Genomic DNA, 24,991 nt, shown 5'->3' with positions numbered 1-24,991 from the left:
ATGTATAATACATCTCTCAGCACACAGAGGAGCTTAGGAGAGGCCCTGGAGCCGGATCTGGGTTGAATCTGTACCGTACCACTTACAAATGAGGGGGTGCTGGTAAGGAATTTAACTCAGTTCTGAGCTTCAGGTTCCTTATCTGGAAAATGGAACTACTGCACTGACATCAGAGGGTTCTTATGAACCTTAACCAAAATCATGGTTGAAAAGCACTTAATTCAGCAGCTGGTAAATGGTGAGCATTAGTAAACCAATGACTCTTTAATTAATGCTTCATCCTGTGGCTTCTCAGGGGAAAAGACAAGATTAATTGCAAAGAAACCTCTTTGGATAGAAATAAGGCTTGACGTAAGAGCTGAGGACTTAGAGGGCCTACACTTAACTCAAACTCTGCCATGGATTAGCTGAGTTACTCTGAGCAAGTCATTTCCTCTCTCCAGCTCTTTCCCATTTGTAACACAATAGCAGTAGGAATCATCATCACATAATCATCACTAACCTCATCATTACCATCCTCATGATCACCATCACCACCATCACAACCACTGCCATAACCACCAACACCTCCATCAACACCATCATCACCATCACCACCACTAACACCTCCATCAACACCATCATCGCCACAACCATCAGAACAACTGCTCCCAAAGACTGAGGCAGTGAAGTCCCACTGGGCCCAGAGTTCAGGGCGGAGGTGTGTTGGGGGTAGGGGCTGGGACATATAACTTGTGCTCTTCTAGGCCACAGGGATCGATTTAAACAGTTATCTTATATGGTTTGTCAGGAGGGAAGACCACAGCAATGAGGCAGGATTTAAGGGTGAATTTCTGAGATGAAATGGCAAGCCAAGCTGCTGAGAACCCAGGGGCCTGAGTAAACACTTGTATAAAATCTGACTTCACTGTTTCCACAAACCTAACTGAAGTGCTGGGAAACTTGTCAGCTCACATTACACTACAGGCTGGTTGCTGAGTGCAGGGCGTGTTGATTTAAGCTGCTTTCATTAAATCCTGTTCTCTGTGCCAAACAGGCAAGACACTCATCTCAGGCACAAGATGGGTTCTCCTTCCTCGGGGGGCCAAACAGCGGGGGCTCACTTCTGCCAGCCCCACCACCTAGAGCCAGTCCTTCAGGATGCGTCTCCCGGCCTGCGGCTCCTGACAGAAGGGCTCCGGGCAGTGCCTATGTGGCCTTGCAAATAACACAAATGGCGTGACTTGAGCTACCCTTGTCGGGGGTCTGAGTTGTGCCAACCATGTGCTAACCATTTGCCCTGCGTTTTCTCACTTAATCTGTACAATAAGCTCATAGGTAATTTACCTAAAAGGAAACTTAGGGTCAGGGAGGTGAAGCGACTTCCTGAAGCCACTCAACTAGGGGGGACCAGGTCCCTTGAAACAAAGTTCAGTGCCTATTCACGGCCCTGTGGCCAACTCCCTGAGCACAACGAAGGCAGTCCCTCGGTCATGGGGCATCCTCTTAGTGAGGCCTGCCCTGTTTAGTTGTAGGGCCCAAACTCCATCGTTTTCAAACAGCTTCCACTCGGTGGAAGTGCTGGTGGAAGGGAGGGAGGCGGCGGCGTGAAGTGCCCCCTCTGCAGGCGCTGTTCTTGTGCGCGCCTGCACTGCACAGCTTCATCCCCACATGGCCCTCCGAGGCAGGTAAGGTACTATCTCCATCTTTTCTAAGGGAGCGACAGGCATGTCAAGTCCTTTTCCAGCGGCCCACTGCTTAAGACTCTGTACTTCCAATGTAGCACGTGCCGGTTTGATCCCTGGTCAGGGAGATAAGATCCCTCATGCTGCACAGCATGGTCAAAGGAAAAAAAAAAAGTCAAGTCCCTTGCTAAGGTCAGGCAGTTACCATGTGCAGAGCCAGGATGGAGCCCAGGCATGTACGGCTGGGACAGAAGGGAGAGAGAACCACTGGCAACATCAGTTTCACTAGCCTTCAAACCAGCGTCTGTCAGGAAGTGGCAGCCGTGGGAAGCGGTGTGGGGTGCTGGGCAGCAGGGGCCAGGCTGGGCTTGGACTCCCAGCTCCCGCTGGGCGCCTCACGTAAGTTGCTAAGCCTCAGTGTGAGGATGGGGACCATACCACACCTTACTCTGCCTCACCAGCTATTGCTGCTTCCGTGGGGGGGTGTGTGTGTGTGAAAAAGAGAAAGACAGAGTGATCTTGGCATGCTGTGAAGCACTCAACAAACAAATTGTTATCACTACTTCAAGGGAAGAGGGGAAATCTGAAGTCATCTTTTAAATCCCCAGCCTCGTGGCAATCATGACACTGTTTTAGTCAGTTATAGGTCAGAGATTTAGAAACTGTCATTCGCGTTTCTGAAAGGCCACATTTCATCTTGCCTCATTAATATCGAGGGCTCTCACCACCGCGTGTTTTAATCATACCCGTAACATAGCTGACCTTAACTGAGCCAATATCATGCGCTAAGTGCTTGTATGCATTACCTTAAATAATCCTCTGAATAATGATTTCCCAAATACTAACCCCACGAGGTAGGTACTCTCGTTATCCCCATTCTACAGCTTGCAGGGGTGAAGCCACCTGCCCAAAGTTACAACCAGTATGCAGAAGGGCCGGTGTTTGAACGCACGGCCGTCAGACTTGGGGACTCCTCTTAGCACACGGAGCTCCATGCCTCAGATTGGAGGCCTTGTACTTGATACCAGCAGTGGGGAGCAGGAGGCACAGAGTTTAGGAAGACGGGCCCCCACAGCTGTATTCAAGTTCTTTTCAGTGGGATCTTCTCTCTCCCTCTAAGGGGCCAACGAAAAGAATCCTTAGTGATCTCATTCAAAGTTAAACCTGCCTCCATCAGATGCCGTGGAGTTTCACTGGGGATTAACAATGCACGGACGGTTATATTTCTATCATAAATTAGCTCTGTGGCCATATAATGAACAATACAACCCAGTGTAGCTGTAAGAGGAACATTCATTATATTGCTATAAACAGAGCTATATAAAAAGAATTATTCCTAAGACTCCATGCATCTGCATTTGTGATGTCTTTACATGAGCTTTGCAAACAAAGTCCAAATTAGATTGCATGTGTGTGTATGCCTGTGAGTGTGCTTAAGTCGCTTCAGTCATGTCTGATGCTTTGCGACCCTATGGACTATAGCCTGCCAGGCTCCACTGTCCTTGGGATTCTCCAGTCAAGAATTCCAGAGTGGGTTGCCATTTCCTCCTTTAGGGCATCTTCCTGACCCAGGGATGGAACTCACAACTGCTGTAGCTCTAAGACTGGCAGGCGAATTCCTTACCACTGAGCCACCTGGGAAGCCCCTTAGATTGCATTTTAAACATCAGTTCTTCATTCACTGGGGAAAGGGAACTCCAAGTATCCCAAAGGCTTGAATGCTGCACAGGATCTCATCTTTACAAAGGTGTCAACCATCTTTCCTGACCACTATCAAAAGTGTTAGTACACAAGATGATGAGCTGATCTGACCTTCACTTTGTTTAAACAGTGTGGTGTGGTGGGGAAGGTGATTTAGGGTGAAGAAATTGATCAATACCCACAGCTAACTTCAATCTAACTTCTCACCTAGATAATTAAAGGTAATGATATACTCTTTAACAAATCTAGAATACCTATGACTAAAAACAATGGGGTGAATTTCAGTTAAATCATTTGAGTATAAATAAGTCAAGTGGGCCTTAGAAAGCATCACTACGAACAAAGCTAGTAGAGGTGATGGAATTCCAGTTGAACTATTTCAAATCCTGAAAGATGATGCTGTGAAAGTGCTGCACTCAGTATGCCAGCAAATTTGGAAAACTCAGCAGTGGCCACAGGACTGGAAAAGGTCAGTTTTCATTCCAATCCCAAAGAAAGGCAATGCCAAAGAATGCTCAAACTACCGCACAATTGCACTCATCTCACACGCTAGTAAAGCAATGCTCAAAATTCTCCAAGCCAGGCTTCAGCAATATGTGAACTGTGAACTTCCAGATGTTCAAGCTGGTTTTAGAAAAGGCAGAAGAACCAGAGATCAAATTGCCAACATCTGCTGGATCATGGAAAAAGCAAGAGAATTCCAGAAAAACATCTATTTCTGCTTTATTGACTATGCCAAAGCCTTTGACTGTGTGGATCACAATAAACTGTGGAAAATTCTGAGAGAGATGGGAATACCAGACCACCTGACCTGCCTCTTGAGAAACATATATGCAGGTCAGGAAGCAACAGTTAGAACTGGACATGGAACAACAGACTGGGTCCAAATAGGAAAAGGAGTATGTCAAGGCTGTATATTGTCACCCTGCTTATTTAACTTATATGCAGAGTATATCATGAGAAACGCTGGACTGGAAGAAACACAAGCTGGAATCAAGATTGTCGGGAGAAATATCAATAACCTCAGATATGCAGATGACACCACCCTTATGGCAGAAAGTGAAGAGGAACTAAAAAGCCTCTTGATGAAAGTCAAAGAGGAGAGTGGAAAAGTTGGCTTAAAGCTCAACATTCAGAAATCTAAGATCATGGCATCAGGTCCCATCACTTCATGGGAAATAGATGAGGAAACAGTGGAAACAGTGTCAGACTTTATTTTTTTGGGCTCCAAAATCACTGAAGATGGTGACTGCAGCCATGAAATTAAAAGACGCTTACTCCTTGGAAGGAAAGTTATGACCAACCTACATAGCATATTGAAAAGCAGAGACATTACTTTGCCAACAAAGGTCCATCTAGTCAAGGCTATGGTTTTTCCAGTGTTCATATAAGGATGTGAGAGCTGGACTGTGAAGAAAGCTGAGCGCCAGAGAATTGATGCTTTTGAACTGTGTGTTGGAGAAGACTCTTGAGAGTCCCTTGGACTGCAAGGAGACCCAACCAGTCCATTCTAAAGGAGATCAGCCCTGGGTGTTCACTGGAAAGATTGATGCTAAAGCTGAAACTCAGGCACTTTGACCACCTCATGCAAAGAGTTGACTCATCGGAAAGGACTCTGATGCTGGGAGGGATTGGGGGCAGGAGGAGAAGGGGACGACAGAGGCTGAGATGGCTGGATGGCATCACTGACTTGATGGACGTGAGTTTGAGTGAACTCTGGGAGTTAGTGATGGACAGGGAAGCCTGGCGTGCTGCGATTCTTAGGAGTTGCAAAGAGTCGGACACGACTGAGAGACTGAACTGAACTGAACTGAAACTGAGGGTGCTAACATATTATCCCTTAAACTTTGCATGTGTAGACTCTGGGGTGAACCAAATACCACAAGAAAGCGTGCACTCAGTTATGTGTGTCATTCACTCATCCGTCAGTGTTTACCAGGCAGCTGCTGTGGGCCAAGGGTATGCTGAATTGTGGGGATGTAGGGGTAAGAGATGTTTGCTATCCTCCTGGAACTTCCCGTCTCGTAGAGGATCTGATCAGAAAGACAGGTGGGGGCCATATCACTGAGCGCCCTAAATATTATATTGAATCTGGACTTCATCCTGGGACAAGGTGAAACCAAAGGCCCATCCCTGCAGGACTCAGGGAGGTACACTGTTCCCTGTGGCCTTGCCTCTGTGATGTGAAGGTGAGAAGTCAGTGAATCGCATCTACTGTAACTAACATGGTTAAGGGGAGACACTTTGACTTTCAAGGCCATCGCTATGAAAGGAATGGTGTGAAGGTATGATGGATGAATCCTCTGTTCACCTAAGAGTAGAAGTGTTGAGGCTGGAGTTTAGAGGAAGAAGAAAGCATTCAGGGATTTGGGTAACCACCTGCTGCACGACCAAGGTCAGGGTCAGGGCCCTGAACAGGACTGAAAGGTGCACAGGTCATAGTGAAACCTCCTCCCTCTCCATCCATGCTGCTGCCTTATTCCCCCCACACTTACCGATAGAACAGTCGTGTCCAGTCCAGCTTGGGTCACAGCTGCAAAGCCCGGTGTCTGGGAGGAAGGTTCCGTGGCCTGAACACTGGTCCAGGCAGGTGGCCCTGGGCGTCTCGCAGTTGGTGCCTCCCCAGCCCACAGAGCAGTGGCACTCGCCTCTCACGCAGACGCCTCGGCCCGAACACGTGGGGTCCATGCAGTCCACTGTGACACGTGGGGAGACAGCACTAGTGAGTACTGGACCGACCAGGCTGGAGGCTTCTTTAAACAAACTGCTATGCTTTGCACTGGAGCAGCTTCACACGATCAAGGAGAAGGACCCAGATGTCCACAGAAGTGTTGATAACACTTGATAACAGTGAAGCAAATGACTCTAGCAACAGTAGACCTGGGTTCTTGACTCCACCCAGTGGTCAACTGTTTATCTCCAGAGTCTCAATTCCCATGCCTGTAAAATACGGATACATAGTCCCACCTCTTGGTTTGTGGGTGCAGAGAGGAAGACATATATGTCCCTAACAACTGCAACAATGTAGAGAAAGACTTTGTTTCCTTCCCTTCTGTAGCTCTGCCTCCTAGAATACCGCCAAACACAAGGGAGGCACTTGAAACGTCATCAGAGAACAAACTATTTGTGTTTGCCACATTACGATGCAGTTTTATTTCTTTGAATGTGGGACTAAAATAAAGAAATTCCTTAATTTAAATGAGAATTTATTTTGCACTTAAATTCCCTTAGCTTGTGTCATCTTCCCCAGATTCTGGTGATTGAGACGAACTTTCAAGCCTCACTTCCACACACATATTTGTCTGGAAGTGCATCCAGGCAAACATTTCAATAATTATTCAACATTACATACAGCGGCTGTGTTTAGCTTCTCCTCAAGTTGGGGGCGGGGCGGGTGGGGACCTACAAAGCTGTAGCTCAAACCAAGCAACTCCCCACAGGGCTCTTAGGGTGCAAGGCCTAAGCGGTCTCAAGAGACCTTCCCACCCTGGAAGGAGGGAGGAGAATATTGCGAGTTACCTGCTCTTTGCTAGTGTGCTAGGAAATGCTTCATAAACCTCATCAGGTTCCGTTTTCTCAGTGAGATAAATGATTTATAGGAGGAGTTCCAGAGCGGAATCTGAAGACACGTCTGTCTGATTCTGAATCCAGTGGTAGCCCTGCCCCTGGGACTAATTTTCCTAAACCAAAGCTTTAGTTGTGGAGTTACACAAAGTTACCAGAGACCATTAATCCTCCGCAAAGCATTCCACAGAAAAAAGGAGAAGAGGCATATTAGGGGCTAACTTAGCATGTGGCTCCAGCGCACGTGAAAAGTGCAAAAAGAAGTAGAGATGAGACAGAATTGGCTAACGGCTGGTCCGTGTTCTCTAGTCAACCAAAGAGCTGTTAGATCACCCATGCACTAGAGGGAGGGAGGGGATTCGATCTGTTTTGCAAGTGGAAGGGGAGAGTGAGGTCCTGGAGTGCGGTGGGGCTCATTGTGCAGCTGCTGTTAAGAGTGTTGATGGAGCTGCCTCTATGAATGTAGTCAGATTCTTCCTCACAGGGCTCATGAGAAAGCCATATGCTGCAGAGGAAATAATGTAGCCTTTGACCTCTGAAGTCCTAAGGTCAAAGGTCACAAGACAAACGGAAATGGGTCTATGACTATGGCTGTGTCACATATCTGCTTTGGGCTTCCATGCATAAAGCAGGTTTGGTAAAATTACCTACCTCTCAGGTTGCTATGAAGACCAAATGATACTGAGGCTTTGAAAGGGCAGTATAAACTGTAAACTGTTTCAAAGAATTTACCTGTTCCACTCTACCAGGACATTCAGTAGCATGACTTGGGCAGATGGTGGTTAGCACTCATTTATAATTCAGATGTGCTTTTACTTCATCTATCAAGGGAAATTTTATAACCCTATGTACCTGACTTTTCCACAAGAGTCAGGAAATCAGCCGGAGTATATTGGAGTCACAGACACACGTGGGCAGAGACTTTACGAAGAGCAGCATTCTGGGAACAGGTTGTTCATTTTGAGGGCTAGCTTATTAAGAAAGCTCTTTCACTGGGTTTTTAAAGGCACTCGGTGTAACTACTTGAGTGATAGCTAAGAAGATCAAAGGTCTGGAGCAACCACGGGATTAAAAACATGGCGACAGTAATAGCAACAGTAACAACAGTGATTAGTGTTGAGTGTCTCTTCTATGCTATATCGTACTATTAAACCTTTTATATACATTGTCTGATTTAACCCTAACAACAACCTTTTGAGGTAGATACCACTGTTACCCTCGTGTCACAGATGAGGAAACTGAAGCACAGAGAGGTTAAATGACTTGTCCAAGATTACACAGTGGTTAAGTGGAGGAATTTAAATTTGAAGCATTCTTTCCTGGTACAAATCTCTTGCTATTTCCTTTGCAATCTTACTGGTTCCAAAATACATGTAACGCATGAATACAGACACAAGCACACAAAATGGTTAAAAATAGAAATCAAAAGAAAACGAAACAATGAAAGAAAGGGGCAAAGTGGAGAATTAATAAAGCCACAGGAAGGCAAAGAATCCCTTCTCTTGCAGTCTCTGGACACCACTTAATAATGGTTTACACATGACCTGCTGCAGTTTCTGTTAATTAAAAATGATAAAAATAATAGCAGTGATAAATTTTCATGACCTGCCTCAGATCCCAGGACCTCAGAAGGATTATTCTGGCCCATTAGGCTGCTAGGATAATTCCCCAGACCCAGAGAATTTTCCAGTTTGACGGGAAATGACTCAGCAGTTCCTATCCCGAGACCTGTAAAGGTATTTCCCGTTCTGTGAGTGCCCGGACCCCAGCGTGGGGTTGAAGCTGTCTCTGAGGCGCCCTTGAGGTCGAATCTATAAATCTGCAATGTTAGTGGAGCAAGCCGAGAGGGTGCCAAGTTCAGCAAGAGGCCCTTGGCGTCACAGTCCTGTTTCTCAGACATAATAAGTCTGATGGGGACCCAGGAACCAGCAAAGTGAATCTGAAGTTCTCAGAAGCTGGTCCAGGCAGGGAAGAAAGAGCAGAAAGAACTGATGAGGGGCTACCTCCAGGCAATTCATCATCAATTAATCATTGCTTCGGGAGGTCAGCTTGGTAAAGCAAGTGTGGAGCAGCGCAAAGGAGTTCTAAGGAGGCCCGCACCAAGGGGGCATAGCGGCTCCAGGAAACCTTGGCTGAACTGACTGAGGTTCCTGCCAGAACACGGGCCCAAAGCCAGGGTGGTTATCTATGCCACAGTGACTCTCTGCCGAAGGTCCCACGTTGACTGTGCATCTGTGTACCCTGTCTGGGGTCTCTAGGGAAGCAGGAACCTTAGGATGGAATTAAAATGATCTCTCTCCATCACACTGGGATACTTTCCCCAATACTATTTATTTGGTAGGATGCTGGGTATAACATGGGAAGATCAGCAGGCTTGGGGTCGGGGAGATGAAGAAATACGGGAGAAGCTGGCAGGGAGGTGGGCTTGGCTCTGGGCAGAAGACAGTCTAACTTAGTTTCTTCTTAGAAGAGGAGCCAAGCAGTCATATTTTGTTTTCCCCTTTGCAGAGCTTGCCATTCAAGCCAAAATTTCTGGCAGATGCTTGGCTTACTAATGAGATGATGGGGCCTGCATGGCCAGGCCACAAACACAGCTCTTTTCCCCAAATGTTCCACGCTTCAGTGGCCACACAAGCTACCCGAGGCACTTCAGGATCCGAAACACAGTGGCTCACTTTTCACAGTAAAATGTCGAGGTCAGGCCCCTCTGCCCTTCCCCCAGGCCCCTCTAAGCATCCTCTCGGTGCAGTTCAGGCTTTTTTAAAAAAAAATAATGGGACGATAAACTTCAAAAGAAAGAAGGAGAGCGCGAAAGAAGTCAGCTTGTTAGCTGATGTTTTATAAACACAGTGAAACCTATTAGAACAGACAGGGGATTGGGGGATCGGACGAAGGCCCAGGAAACCCCCACTCAAAACACAAGGAATCTGCAAGGATGCTTTAGCAGAGAAACAGAAATAAGAGGAATCAGGACCAGATGGCCCTTCTCAGAACAGAGACCAGGAGTGAAAACCCTTCTTTTCAAACAGTAATGTAAATCAAATTGCTAAATAACTTCTATCTCTCTGTAAGTGACCTGGCCCTCCAGGGCGCTGCCCAGGGCTGGCTGATCAGAAGGACAACTTCTCTTCCTTGACCCATTGGACACCGTGGGACCCAGGGTGGGATGGCCCCACGTTTCAGGAGGGATCTCTTCTTTGTTTCTCTTTCCTTCACAGCGTCTTCGCCTCAAGGGATGAAAATGAAAAGGGGAAGCAGACGAAGGTCAGCGTCATCAGGATGAGAAAGCCAACGCCTTTGTTCAAGGGAACCAGGCCCCTGGTTGAGCTCAGACAGCCCGAGGTAATCCGCATCAAAGTTAATAGGTCTGAATCAGGATCTCCAGTCACACTTGGGGAGCGCAGACAGCCTGTCTCTCAGAGGAGACGGATGCTTTCCAGACACTAATCCCTTCCCGCTCCCTGTTCTTTTAACACGGGCCCATTATGTTCTCTCATTTTAGGGGAAATGATGCTTGGAGAGGGGACTACTTATTATATCCCCAGTAGATTAGAAGACTAGCTCTCCCTGGAGCCTCTTGTACCCACTGGAGAAAGTGCCAGGGCCCTAGACAGTAAACAGTAGGAGGTTATGACCATTAACATCGCCCATCGGTTTCAAGGTCCATCCATTTCAAAAGGCCTTGGATACAGTGAATGGAGTGAAACAGGAAGCATGCTTCAGCTGTCTCCAGAAAGCTGCTAATGATATAGGAGCTAACGTTCAGGGAGCATTTCCTGTATGTCAGACACTGAGCTATGTGCTTCACATGAGTCATTTAATCCAGTCCTCACAATGACCTTCTGTGAAAAGGAATTCCATTTTACAGATGAGGAGTCTGAGGCTAGTGAGTGTGGCAGAACCAGGACTCAAACTCACATCTAACGCCAGAGTGTGTACTCCTGACAGCTACTCTCTATTGCTCGTGATAAGACCCCTCCTCTCATCAGGAAATCCCATGTGGTAAGGAGGAGAGAGTACAGGGTTTGAGGTGAGAAGACCTGGGCTGAATTCTGGCCCTGCCATCAGGTAATGTTATGACCATGGGCGTGTTGATGCCCTTCCCCGGGCCTCAGGGTTCTCATTTGCGAGACAGACCAGTTTGGCTTATCGCAACTCGTTAGGTTTTCTGGGGAACAACTGACATCACTGTTGAGTTAGCAGTTCACTTTTAAACCTCATTCTGTACAGGCGTGTATTTACTTTATGAAGGAGGGAGACACGCCTATGAATACCTAGGAGCTACAAACAAGACCACACACACATATACATATTCACACAGCAGAAGGGTGTGACAATGGAAGGCAACCTTTGGAGGTCTATGAGAGACTCATATTCAGAAATGGAGAGCAAAGATGCTTAAAGGGGAGGAGAAAGACCTGAGACTGTGCAGCCAGAGAGACTGGGCTCAAATCCAGCTCTGCCATCCACCAGCCGTGGGACCTTGGGCAGGTCATCTGTCTCCCTGAGTCTCAGTTTCCTCAACTATAAAATCGAGATGATTACCCCTCCCTAGTAGGCATGTGTGCATGCTCAGTCAGTCAGTCATGTATGTCCAACTCTTTGTGAACCCATGGACTGCAGCCCGCCAGGCTCCTCTGTCCACTGGATTCTCCAGGCAAGAATACTGGTGTGGGTTGGCATGCCCTCTTTCAGGGGATCTTCCCAACCCAGGGAGCAAACCTGTGTCTCTTATGTCTCCTGCATTGGTAGGCAGGGTTTTTTTTTTTTTTTTTTTTTTTACCACTAGCACCTGGGTGGCTCAGATAATAAAAGAATTTGCCTGCAATGCAAGAGACCTGGGTTCAATCTCCAGGTCGGGAAGGTCCCCTGAAGAAGGGAATGGTAACCTACTCTAATATTCTTGCCTGGAGAATTCCATGGACAGAGGAGCCTGGTGGTCTACAGTCCATGGGGTCGCAAAGAGTTGGATACGACTGTGCTTTCACTTTCAGCACCTACTAGTGCTGGAAGTTAAATGACACCAGGCTTCTGGCCCAGAACCTTGCACATGGTTAGCACTCAATACACACCCTTCTCTTCCCCTCCCTGAGTGGGACCTGTCCTCTCGCTTTAGGTTAATGACTGCTGCCAGTGACGTCCTGGCTCGGTGTGGGGGTGGCGGTCGCAGGCCTGCTCTGGAGGCTCCCTCTGCTCCCGGGGAGGCCCGCCAGCCATCTCTGTCTCACGGGCAGGAGCCGAGCTGCCGCCCCCCGCACCCGGGGTCCTACCTTCCTCGCAGTTCTCGCCCTTGTAGCCGGGGTTGCAGATGCAGGTGCCCATGATGCAGGTGCCGTGGTGGCTGCAGGCCACGTCGATGCACTGGTTGGTTGGCACGTCGCACTCGGCACCCTTCCAGCCACTGTGGCACAGGCACCGGCCTTTCATGTACTGGCCATTCCCACTGCAGAGCACGGGGCAGGAAGCTGCAGAGACAGCGCCGGGAGCCTGGCGTGGATGTGCGCCCTGGTATACTCTGTCTGTCCCTTTCCACCCCGGGCTTCAAGTACTTTGCCATAATTCCCATATGTGTCCACCTGTCTGCTTCTCTTGCTTTACTTCATTCCAGTTAAAACACGTCTGGAACTGTCAGTTAAAGTATAGAGTGCAGGGCCTAAAGAATACAGCTGGGGCCCACTGAACGTTGCTTTCTCCTGTCCCCCTCATTACTGGTGACTGCATGGTGGTCGCCAGGCTCCTTAGACAGGAGGCTTCAATCTGTTCCTTGGGCTGGCTGCAAAAGACAGCTTGGCCTGCTGCTCGCCCCGCCCCCCTCCAGCAGGACTCTCCTCCTAGTAGTGCTGCGTTTCGCTTCCTCCATCCTCACGTGCTGGACCACTTCGTGTCACCTTTAACCCAGCCACTCTCCAGCTCTCCCTGTCTTTCCGGCCTCCACTGAAGCCCCACACGCCACTGCTCCAATAAGAGAATAGCTGAGCCCAACGTGGCTCTTTAAAGTGTTATCTTTCTACTCTGCCACTTAGCGTAAAAGGTTTTGTGATCATCTGTACGAAGGACACTATATAAAAATAAATTACGTTGCATTGTGCTCTAAGTACCGACAGCCTTACCGAGATACAATAAGGCTGCTTTACACACGACTCTTAACTTTAAGTGCATATGGGATGAGACAGTAATTCATGTTAGGAGGAATGCCTCATTTTCTCTCTGCACCACCTTCCCCCGGCTCCCACCTGGCCTCCTTCCTTTTTAAAGCACTCAGCAGGTAATCACTATGCTTCCTCAGGTCTGCTGGCTCTGCTGCGTCAGCCTGAGTCTATGCTGTTTCATGTTAGGAAGAATAAGCAGAAGCCCCAGAGCAGCATCACGGCATGGCATTTGGAGGGCGCTGTGTCCTCAGCTTGGAAAGCCATCTCTGCCTTCCGCTGATGAACAAACTCAAGGATCTGGTCTGCGTTTCAGTGTCACTTCACCTGAAGAGCCTTTTATTCCTCATTCCACCCAAGCTAGGACCCTTCCACGCTGACAGATGTTTCTGCATCTAACTTGCTCTAGCCTGCTTCACCCGTCACTGACTGCTTTGTGATCATCATCTGTTTCCCTGTCACTCTCCCCGACTGAGAGGTCCTGGGCTTGAGTCTTGCTCAGTGTTGCAACCTTGGTGTCCAGCACAGGACCAAGTCCTAAAGGGCGCTAAGCAAACACCTGTGGGATGAGGCAAGAGGTGGAGAAACCAAAGGAAGCAGACTTTTCCTTTCCGCAAGAGGAGTGCCAAATTCTCAGGACCACCGATCATCCGGTAGCATTTTTCTTGTTAATTCTTCCAGACAGAAATGGAACCTGAATGCTCAGGCAAATCACAGGCAGCCTTTAAACGCTCCCCACAGTGATTACCATTAGCATCGTACATGCCTGAAGAGGAGGCAGCATTAGGGTCCCGTGTGAAGAGAAGTCTCGCCTCCCAGTCCCTCCCCTCGGTGGTCTCTGCCAATACCCCGCTTGCGTTGTAATAAGACAGCAACGGAGCAGCAGCTCAGGCCCCTCCCCAAGGACAGAGACAAACCACATTCGCTGGAAATGCACGTCAAAGACGCTTGGCAAACGCTGATTGGTCCTCCAAGGGGAAATCTACTTTTGCAAAGGACCCCGTGTCCAGTTCCCTGTGGCTGCCCTTGCCTCCTGACCTCCCCGGGCATGCACAGTGGATAACACGACTGGGACAGGGCTCTGCTTGCAGACCTCCCCGCCAGGGCCCCGCCGGACCGGCCCCTGGGAGCCCTTCTCCCGAGAGGCGGGAGCTGGCCGGGATTTCTGCCCTTGCCCTGAGGATTGGGACCCGCAGGCCCACGGGGTGGGGCAGGGCTCTCACCTCGGCCGCAGTCAGGGCCCAGGAAGCCCAGGAAGCAGTGGCAAGTCCCAGAGATGCAGTCCCCATTGCCATAGCAGTTGCTGGGGCAGTTATCCACCGACTCTGTGGGAGAAAAGAGAAACAAAGCTGCAAACAGAGGCTTCTTTACCCAAACAGAGGGCCCGGGAATCCAGCCTCGGGTTAACCACGACCCACACATTCGAGCGCTTTTGACGCAGTCACTGAAGAGTCAATCAAGTTTAAAATGTATGTTCTGTTTACTCTTGCTGAGGTGCATCTCAGCTGACATTAAGAGATGTGTTTGGGGAAATGTGTCCCTAAACCAATTTTTTATAAATCAAATTTGTATCTACAAATGCAGAGAAATTTTTCGGCTAAAAACACTGGGAGCAAATGCATGGTTTAACTCGTTAGTGGTTATCTTTGGAGGCTGGGTGATGGGGTGATACCTATGGTCTTGACACTTTTTTGTGGTTTATATTTTTCTCATAATGGGCTGATAATCTGTGAATCCAGCTTGTTTGTTTGTTTTTCCACAAAGCTACTGGGGATTTGTAAATCGGTCTCTTCCCACCTCTGATTCTCCATCTCTCAGTCCAGACGCCACCATCTCTCACGGGGGCTAACACAACAGCCTCATGGCTGGCCTCCTCCTCCCACCCTGATTCATTCACCACCCAGCAGCCTGAGCCACCTCTCTGAAACAGATCTCAGCCTGTCCTCCTCCTAAAAACTCTTCAGTGCCCCCTGCCTCCCATTTGCCGAAATGAAAAGAGCCAAGCTCCTTCAAAAGGCATTGGGATTTTCCTTCACGCCCCCTCTGCCCTTCCCATATCCCCAGCCTCTGCAATGAGTGCCCACTTTCTGCAGGGCTGCTCATTTCTCTAACGCATCCTGGTACATTTGGTATCATCTGTGTGACATGTCAAGGAAATACAGGCTTCACTGCAGGAAGCTTTTAGTAAAAAAAACTAATCAGTGGTTTGTAGCTCCAGTTAGTCCACATGCTATATAGAAAATCTGTTTATTTGGATTAGCCCGTTTCTCAATCATGCTAGATATGGCATAAAGGAAGAAGCCACTGTATTTTGAATGGCTTCTTTGTGCCACCTATTTCCACAAAGCTTATTTTATCTTGCTGCCACCAAATCTTCAAGTGTATCAATATTCCTACTTTACAAATAGCAACAACACCACAAGGAGGCTGACAAAGAGATGAAGGGACTTGCTGAAGGCCTCAAGAGATACTAATTCATGGGTGCAGAATCTGAATCTAGGCCTTTGGACCCCAAGCCTGCTGTGTCAATGATGCTGTGTCATCTGGACCTTGAAGGAACTTCTCAGCCACAGCCAGGAATGAACGAGGCAGATCTGTGACTCAGTGAGGCCAGTCCTGATGACAGCAAGGGACCAGTTGGAAGGCAGTGAATTCTAGGACTTGCAGAGCTTGAAGGGATCTAGGGAGACCTGATTCTGGGGCCCATTTTTCCAGAATCATGTTGGGAACCTAAAGCAACTTCCTCCCCACCCACCACTTCTGGGCCTCATCTTCCTCATATGTGAAATGAAGGCGATAGCAGAGATGATTCCCAGGACTGTTTCCTGTTCTAAAATTCTATAAGCTTCTGTGCAGAAAAGACATCCTGACAAGGGCAGCGAGTCTTAAATCACCAGGAAATCACTTAGGACCAATGCAACAGCAGCTGATATGGGGCAAAACCAGTGGAGGAAGGCTTCTGGGAGGAGATAAGCGTGAAGGATGTCTTGAGTACAGGTAGATGGTGGAAGGTGGGAGATGTTGAGGAGCTCATGGCACAGTGCGTTCCCCAGAAAGGTCTTTTCCCAGTTGTCTGCCATTACCAACTGGGAAATGACTGAAAAGGGGCTCAAATGTGCAAATGAGTGGGAAATTTCCTTCACTTGCTGTCCCTCTGATAATATGAACAGCATATTACACCAACACAGAGTTAAGAACAGGAGGGTCTAATCTAGTCTGTATTCTCAATTCAAGGATTCGGAAGCCATTTGGGACCCGGCAGAGCTGAGCATCTCAGCTCTCCACTGGCTTTGCCTGGAAGAATAATGCTTAGTCACTTGCGTCTGACTCTGCGACCCCATGGACTGTAGCCCACTGTAGGTCCACAGGATTCTCCAGGCATGAACAATGGAGTGGGCTGTCATTTCCTCCTCCATTTGGGTTGGGATCTTCCTAACCCAAGTCTCTTGCGTCTCCTATATTGGCAGGTGGATTCTTTACTACTAGCGCCACGTGGGAAGAATCTACATGCCTTTAAGTTAAGCCTCTATGTTAGGAGGGGCTTCTTAAAAACTATTTTTTTATAAAGGATAACTTAGGATGTTTTCTTTTTAATATTCTTTTTAAAATAAGAGAGGCTTCCCTGGTGGTCCAGTGTTTTAAGAGTCCACCTGCCAATGCAGGGGACATGGGTTCAATCCCTGATCCAGAAAGATTCCACATGCCATGGGGCAACCAAGCCTGTGTGCCCAACTACTGAGCTCCCACTCTCTAGAGCCTACGTCACAACCTAGAACCTGTTCTCGGCAACAAGGGAAGTCAACACAGAAGCCCATGCATAGCGGTGAAGACCCAATGCAAACAAACAAAAACATAAATAAAAATAAGAATTTTAAGTAAAGTTTAAGGCAAGATTGTTTTCACTTTAAACTTCAGGCTAATGGTGCAATTTGAGGGTGGGTTCCATCTGCAGTCTTGCAGAAGGAATAAAGGACAGAGAGCCAAAGGCCTGCTTCTACCTCTTGTGCCACTACGGAAGGGCTCCAGGACCTTGGTCATGTCCCTTGATCTTCCTGCACCTGTGTCCTCGTCCTTGCGTTTGGTCTCCCCTGTTGGGCGACTCCTACTCCTACTCAAATCCAATTCAAATGTCACTTCTTTGGACAAGTCTTCCTCATTTCTTAAACAGGCTAAGTTACTCCTGGGACTTTTTCTGTAGCTCCTATTGAAGGACCAGGCAGCCTACAGGGTTGACTGTGTACTTCTTGAGGACAGAAGCCGAGTTTATTCACCTGTGCATTTGCCCTGGTTTCCAAAGAAGGGCCTCAATGAACGTTTGCTGCTGTCCCTGAAAGAATTCAGCTAGATGATCTCAGAGATCCCTCACAGGTCTAAAATCCTATGGTCCAGGTCTGCTCAAACCCAGTGGTATAACATCTGTCTCCCAACACCGCGGCCATAATTCCCAGCTGTGCTTTTAACAGGGTTGGCTGCAGGTAAGGGTCACAGACTTTCTAAATTTTGATTTATGAAGTCTGTAAGATACAAACCTGTTAAATCCAAAATGTCTTCCTAGTGAAAAGGTGTGTTTTCTGTGACTGAATATTGTGTTGGTTGCTGAATCTGACAGACTAGAAGCCTGTTTGCTACAAAACTTGCCGCAGGCTGTTGGTGTCAGTGAAGGCAGGAGTTTTAGGAGACATGGAGTAATTTTACGATGGCAACACGGAAGTAGAAGCGAGACATTTGGAGACTATTTCTCCTTGATGAAATGTTTATGTATACAGTCTTTCTTCTGCTTGGAAGGATTTCAACTACTTGGGGTCCACTTGGAATCCTACAAATAATGAGTCTCCATTGACCAAATATCTCTAAGCTAAACGCTAGTGCAGAAGTGACACCCACTGGCTTGGGAGAAGTGTGAACTTTATTGCATAAACATGTTGCTATGTTTCCAATTAGTGTCTGGTGAGTTTTCCCCCCTACAGTCCCTTCCTGCTTTGCTCACGTTTAAACTGCAGTGGCCTTCATGTAGCAGAAGGTGTACCTTAGGTCTGCTCAGATCTGAATTAAAAGTTCAGCTGCCTGTACATAACTGATTTTCATAATTCGGTAGATGGTATGTTGGAGAACAGGGAGCTTTCTCCTAGCTTTTGCTTTTCTATCATAACAGTGGGTTCTGCTAGAAATGTGATTTTCAGGAACTTGTTTTTCCTTCCATCAATACTGGAACGCAGAGTTTAAATGTTTCCTGAGCTTGTTCTCTGGACATGTGTTCTGAGTGGGCGTGCTCTCTGAATGTTGAACAAAATATTGCTCAAAATACAAAGGGGCCTTTGCAGAAGGACAAAAAGACAACGATGCTCCTTCCTGGAGAAAACACAGGAGACGGGAAAACACAGAGGCCTCAGTGAGCCCACAGCAGTGCCTCATTTTGTCTGTTCACCTCCCTTTTCCATGGATAATCCAGTAGCATCACCATGTCAAGGTGAAAGATGATCACAGTTGGTGAGTATGTCTCCCGAGTCTAAGACTGATGCCTGGGAAAGCCTGCCTTCAGTTGCCACTTGTCCTGCTTTTCTCTTTTGAAATCCTGGAGCCTGATTTTATAGGAAACAAGGGGAGACCACAGGGGAACATCCTGCCTGTCAGAGGGCTACTGGGTGGCCTGAGCCCTGCTGTTTCACAGGGGGAATGGAGGGGAGAGGAGAGGAGGCCTGTCTCCTTCATTGGCTCGCTTCAGGCCCTGCTCTGAGCAGGCAGACCTTTGCGGTGACTGGGGCCTGAGGCTGGACCCCAGCACCAAAGACAGAAGGAACCAGCTGTGAACAAGGTCAGAGCCCACTAGCCATCCTTGTCTCACTCTTCTGCTCACCCAGCACTTATCCCTCCCGCCCAGCACCTCCTCCATGCATTGTTCACCTGGGATATGTCCCAGCTAACAGAAGGCCACCCTTGCTGACAGCAGCTCCTTCCTCTGCTTCTCTTGTCTCTGCTGAGGTTGTAAAAGTGGATGTTGGCAACTCTTTGAAAGCACTTGTCTCAAGAGCCAAGGTCCACCTACTGCCCAAGAGAGGTGTACTCTCTGATGCCTCCTTCTCCTTAGGAGTTTGGATGCTAATGCTTCAGGCAAGAGGGAGGGAATATAGACTACAGAACACCCAACTGGATGACTGAATACATCACTTGACTACAGCTGGTGAAATATATACTCCAAGTTCCATCTATTACATCCTCTTTGATCCTGAAGAGGGGTTGGATTTATTATTGACAACCAAAAAAAGGGGAAAAAACTAGATAGCACAGGCAGAGTGTTAATTCTACAGTTACTCTAATAGAGACCCTCTCATTCTCTCTCATGGAACTGGGAAAGGTCTCTCATATATTCTAATTTATTCCTTATAATTATGAGAAATTGGTACCTTTGCCACCATTTCACAGTCTGAGATGGAGACCAAGAGCTGAAGTCACAGAGCTACAAGGGTGAATCTGGTAGGTGAATCAAGTTTAGTCTGAAGTCAAAGTTTATGGTAGGTGGCCTGGACCATAAGTGTGGGCTTTGGTACCATACTAGTTGGGCTTCCCAAGTGGCACTAGTGGTAAAGAACCCACCTGCCAATGCAGAAGAAGTTAAGAGACCTGGGTTCAATCCCTGGGTCAGGAAGATCCCCTGGAGGAGGGCACAGCAACCTACTCCACTATTCTTGTCTGGAGAATCCCATGGACAGAGGAGCCTGGCGGGCTGGGTCGTAAAGAGTCGGACAGACTGAAGAGACTTACTGGGTACGCATGTGCCATACTAGTTAGAAGCCCTTTGGCAAAGTTGTCTCTAAACACGTTTCCATCTGTGAAATGCGGTTAACGATAGCACCCACCTCAGAGGGTTAGTCTGAACAGCAAACAGTGTAACACTGTGCATGGAAAGAGGTTTGCCCAGCACTTGGCAGAGTTGGTATTTTGGTTTTAAGGGAGGGTCACACATGTCTTCTATTTCTGAATCAAAGCAACACACAGACTTGGTCTAATGAATCCAGAGAAGGCAAAGTGGGTTCTTGGGGGTGAACACGCACACACACATAAAACACACAGAAACTCCCCATAGGAAAAACAGGAAAGCAGACAGGCAATGTGCTGAATGTGATGAAGGCAGGGTTTTTGGGTAAATTTCCTCCTGGGGAAAAGGACTGTCAAAGCAAATTAAACCTGCTGTCTCCCAGAAGCCCAAACACAGGCCAGCTCATGCCAATATCTGAGTGAACCTTTCTCCCTGAACACTCCAGACTGGCACTGGGCAGGTGCCAGGTGCTGGAAGGCTGTTCCATGGGCCTTGGAGACATCACTCTCTGTAGGTGTCCCAGCTTTCTTTGCAGATGATGGAACTCAAAGGCTTCAGTCTGCAGCAGTCAAGGTCAAGGCAATGACAAACATTTGACAAAGCTCCTGATAGGCTGGGCTTGAAGCCAGTTCTGCACTGGCATTTGAACTGGGAGATCTGCTTTCAATCCTACCCAGAAATCTACCAACTGCTATTATTAGCAGCTCCAAGGAGGGGTCCAGAGGAAAGATTGTTCCCTTGATTACATTCTTTATTAATTATTTCTTGGGAGGCAAACCAAATTTCACCAATGAGACTGTGAGCTCCTTGAAGACAAGCAACATGTCTAGTTCTCCAAAGAGGCTGATGAGTGTGACACCCAAAGCGAGTCCTCAGTAACGTTAGTTGTATTGAGCAGCTGAGCAGAGTGCAAGGGGGAAGTGGAAGAAAGAGGTCAGGGTCACGGGCATGGCACAACAGTCAGACTCAATAGAACAGTTGGTGGCCAAAGCAACTACTGTTACCTTCCTCTAATTTTTAGATGTGTAATGCCTAGAAGAATGCAGGGAGTGACAGAAGTTCAACTTTGTATTGCACCCTCAGTCCGTATATGGAGCCCAGTTGTTCGAATCTAGAAGGACATTGAAGAGAGCAATAGCTGGAGCATGTCCACTGAAGAGCAACCAGGGGGTTAAGAGAACTTCAAATCACATTTCAAATAAAGAATTCTTGAGGGAATTGGTAGTTCAGCTGACTAAGGGAGTATGAATCCTGCTTAAAAATACCTAAAGCACTTTTATGTGAAATAAAGATTAACCTTTTGTTTTGTAGCCTTAATAACTTGGCAGAGGTCCAGTACCTGAGGATTATCAGTTCAGTTCAGTTGCTCCATCGTATCTGACTCTGTGCAACCCCATGGGCAGCAGCACGTCAGGCCTCCCTGTCCATCACCAACTCCCAGAGTGTACACAAACTCATGTCCATTAGATCGGTGATGCCATCCAACCACCTCATCCTCTGTCGTGCCCTTCTCCTCTTGCCTTCAATCTTTCCCAGCATCTGGGTCTTTTCCAATGAGTCAGCTCTTCTCATCAGGTGGCCAAAGTATTGGAGTTTCAGCTTCAGCATCAGTCCTTCCAATGAACACCCAGGACTGATCTCCTTTAGGATGGACTGGTTGGATCTCCTTGCAGTCCAGGTACTCTCAAGAGTATTCTCCAACACCACAGTTCAAAAGCATCAATTCTTTGGCACTCAGCTTTCTTTACAGTCTAACTCTCAAATCCATACATGACCACTGGAAAAATCATAGCTTTGACTAGACAGACCTTTGTTGGCAAAGTAATGTCTCTGCTTTTCAATATGCTGTCTAGGTTGGTCATAACCTTTCTTCCAAGGAGTAAGTGTCTTTTAATTTCATGGCTGCAGTCACCATCTGCAGTGATTTTGGAGCCCCAAAAAATAAAGTCAGCCACTGTTTCCACTGTTTTCCCATCTATTTGCCATGAAATGATGGGACCAGATGCCACGATCTTAGTTTTCTGAATGTTGAGTTTTAAGCCAAGTTTTTCACTCTCCTCTTTCACTTTCATCAAGAGGCTCTTCTTCACTTTCTGCCATAAGGGTGGTGTCATCTGCATATCTGAGGTTATTGATATTTCTCCCTGCAATCTTGATTCCAGCTTGTGCTTCAACTAGCCCAGCATTTCTCATGATGTTCTCTGCATAGAAGTTAAATAAGCAGGGTGACAATACACAGCCTTGACATACTCCTTTCCCTATTTGGAACTAGTCTGCTGTTCTATGTCCAGTTCTAACTGTTGCTTACTGACCTACATACATATTTCTCAGGAGGCAGGTCAGGTACCTTTGGTACCACTCCAGGATGTCTGGCTCTAGGTGAGTGATCACACCATCATGATTATCTGGGTCATGAAGATCTTTTTGTACAGTTCTTCTGTGTATTCTGGCCACCTCCTCTTAATATCTTCTGCTTCTGTTTGGTCCATACCATTTCTGTCATTGTGCCCATCTTTGCATGAAATATTCCCATGGTATCTCTTATTTTCAGGTATTCCCATCTCTTTCAGAATTTTCCACAGTTTGTCATGATCCACACAGTCAAAGGCTTTGGCATAATCAATAAAGCAGAAATAGATGTTTTTCTGGAACTCTCTTGCTTTTTCAATGATCCAGTGGATGTTGGCAATTAGATCTCTGGTTCCTCTGCCTTTTCTAGAACCAGCTTGAACATCTGGAAGTTCACGGTTCATGTACTATTGAAGCCTGGCTTGGAGAATTTTGAGCATTACTTTACTAGCATGTGAGATGAATGCAATTGTGTGGTAGTTTGAACATTCTTTGGGACTGGAATGAAAACTGGCCTTTTCCAGTCCTGTGGCCACTGCTGAGTTTTTCGAATTTGCTGGCATATTGAGGGCAGCACTTTCACAGCATCATCTTTTAGGATTTGAAATAGCTCAACTGGATTTCTATCACCTCCACTAGCTTTGTTCGTAGTGATGCTTCCTAAAGCCCACTTGACTTCACACTCCAGGATGTCTGGCTCTAGGTGAGTGATCACACCATCGTGATTATCTGGGTCATGAAGATCTTTTTTGTACAGTTCTTCTGTGTATTCTGGCCATCTCCTCTTAATATCTTCTGCTTTTGTTTGGTCCATACCATTTCTGTCATTGTGCCCATTTTTGCATGAAATGTTCCCTTGGTATCTCTGATTTTCAGCATTTCCCATTCTATTGTTTTCCTCTGTTTCTTTGCACTCATCACTGAGGAAGGTTTTCTTATCTCTCCTTGCTATTCTTTGGCACTCTGCATTCAATTCAGTATATCTTTCCTTTTCTCCTTTGCTTTTCGCTTCTCTTCTTTTCACAGCTATTTGTAAGGCCTCCTCAGACAACCATTTTGCTTTTTCACATTTATTTTTCTTGGGAATGGTCTTGATCCCTGTTCTCTGTACAATGTCATAAACCCTCATCCATAGTTCTTCAGGCACTCTGTCTATCATATCTAATCCCTTGAATTGATTTCTCACTTCCACTGTATAATCGTAAGGGATTTGACTTAGGTCATACCTGAATGGTCTAGTGGTTTTTCCTACTTTCTTCAATTTAAGTCTGAATTTGGCAATAAGGAGCTCATGATTTGAGCCAGAGTCAGCTCCCAGTCTTGTTTTTGCTGACTGTGTAGAGCTTCTCCATCTTTGGCTGCAAAGATGTAACCAATCTGATTTTGGTATTGACCATCTGGTGATGTCCATGTGTAGAGTCTTCTCTTGTTGTTGGAAGAGGGTGTTTGTTATGACTAGTGTGTTCTCTTGGCAAAACTCTATTAGCCTTTGCCCTGCTTCCTTCTGTACTCCAGGGCCAAATTTGCCTGTTACTCCAGGTGTTTCTTGAGTTCCTACTTTTGCTGAAAAGGACGTCTTTTTTGGGTGTTAGTTCTAGAAGGTCTTGTAGGTTTTCATAGAACCATTCAACTTCAGCATTAGTGGTCGGGGCATAGACTTAGATTACTGTGCTATTGAATGGTTTGCCTTGGAAACAAACAGAGATCTTGAGATTGCATCCAAGTACTGCATTTCGGACTCTTTTGTTGACTATGACGGCTGCTCTATTTCTTCTAAGGGGTTCTTGCCTACAGTAGTAGATATGATGATCATCTGAGTTAAAATCACCCACTGCAGTCCATCTTAGTTCACTGATTCCTAAAATGTCGACGTTCACTCTTGCTATTTCCTGTCTGACCGCTTCCAATTTGCCTTGATTCATGGGCCTAACATTCCAGGTTCCTATGTAATATTGCTCTTTACAGCATTGTACTTTACTTCCATCACCAGGCACATCCACACCTGGGTGTTGTTTTTGCTTTGGCTCCATCTCTTCATTCTTTCTGGAGTTATTTCTCCACTGATCTCCAGTAGCATATTGGGCACCTGCTGACCTGGGGAGTTCCCCTTTCAGTATCCTATCTTTTTGCCTTTTCATACTGTTCACAGTGTTCTCAAGGCAAGAATACTGAAATGGTTTGCCATTCCCTTCTCCAGTGGACCACATTTTGTCAGAACTCTCCACCATGACCCATCCGTCTTGGGTGGCCCTACTTGGCATGGCTCATAGTTTCATTGAGTTAGACAAAGCTGTGGTCCATGTGATCAGATTGGTTAGTTTTCTGTGATTGTGGTTTTCAGTCTGTCTGCCCTCTGATGGAGAAGGATAAGAGGCTAATGGAAGCTTCCTGATGGAAGGACTGACTGAGGGGGAAACTGGGTCTTGTTCTGATGGGTGGGGCCATGTTCAGTAAATCAGTATAGTGAGGACTATAGTCCTTGGGAAATGGAGTTGGTTCAATACAAGAACCAATAGAGAACACCACTTATGCTGTTGGGTTATATTCTATTGCTGTGTATGTATCTGCCCAAATATTGTAAGCTTTTGAGGGCAGGAAATGTGTTATTTATCTGAATCTCCAGTAAATAGTACCATCCTTGACTCATAGCACGTGTTAAATGAACGTTAGTTGAATGACCGAATGAATAGACTAGGTGAGCTATAAGGTCACACATTTTCAGTCACTGATGTACTGAGGGAGGGGGCAAATGC

The 24,991-nt window shown here is 46.9% G+C and overlaps 1 protein-coding gene across 8 annotated transcripts in view; it reads right to left on the bottom strand.

The window, feature by feature from the left end:
• Positions 1-24,991, bottom strand: part of TENM4 (teneurin transmembrane protein 4) — an 854,243-nt gene that overhangs the window by 151,887 nt on the left and 677,365 nt on the right. For all 8 annotated transcript variants that reach the window (XM_061407667.1, XM_061407664.1, XM_061407669.1 and 5 more), the window contains 3 exons: positions 14,299-14,400; positions 12,200-12,394; positions 5,861-6,061 (listed from right to left, as the gene is read on the bottom strand). In XM_061407667.1, coding sequence (XP_061263651.1) covers positions 5,861-6,061; positions 12,200-12,394; positions 14,299-14,400 — 498 coding nt within the window. The remainder of the gene's footprint in view (positions 1-5,860; positions 6,062-12,199; positions 12,395-14,298; positions 14,401-24,991) is intronic.

Source organism: Bos javanicus, chromosome 29 (assembly GCF_032452875.1).
Source record: "Bos javanicus breed banteng chromosome 29, ARS-OSU_banteng_1.0, whole genome shotgun sequence".
NCBI classification, from domain to species: Eukaryota; Metazoa; Chordata; class Mammalia; order Artiodactyla; family Bovidae; genus Bos; species Bos javanicus.
The sequence above is the reverse complement of the archived record's forward strand: the minus strand, read 5'-3'. Positions and strand labels throughout refer to the sequence as shown.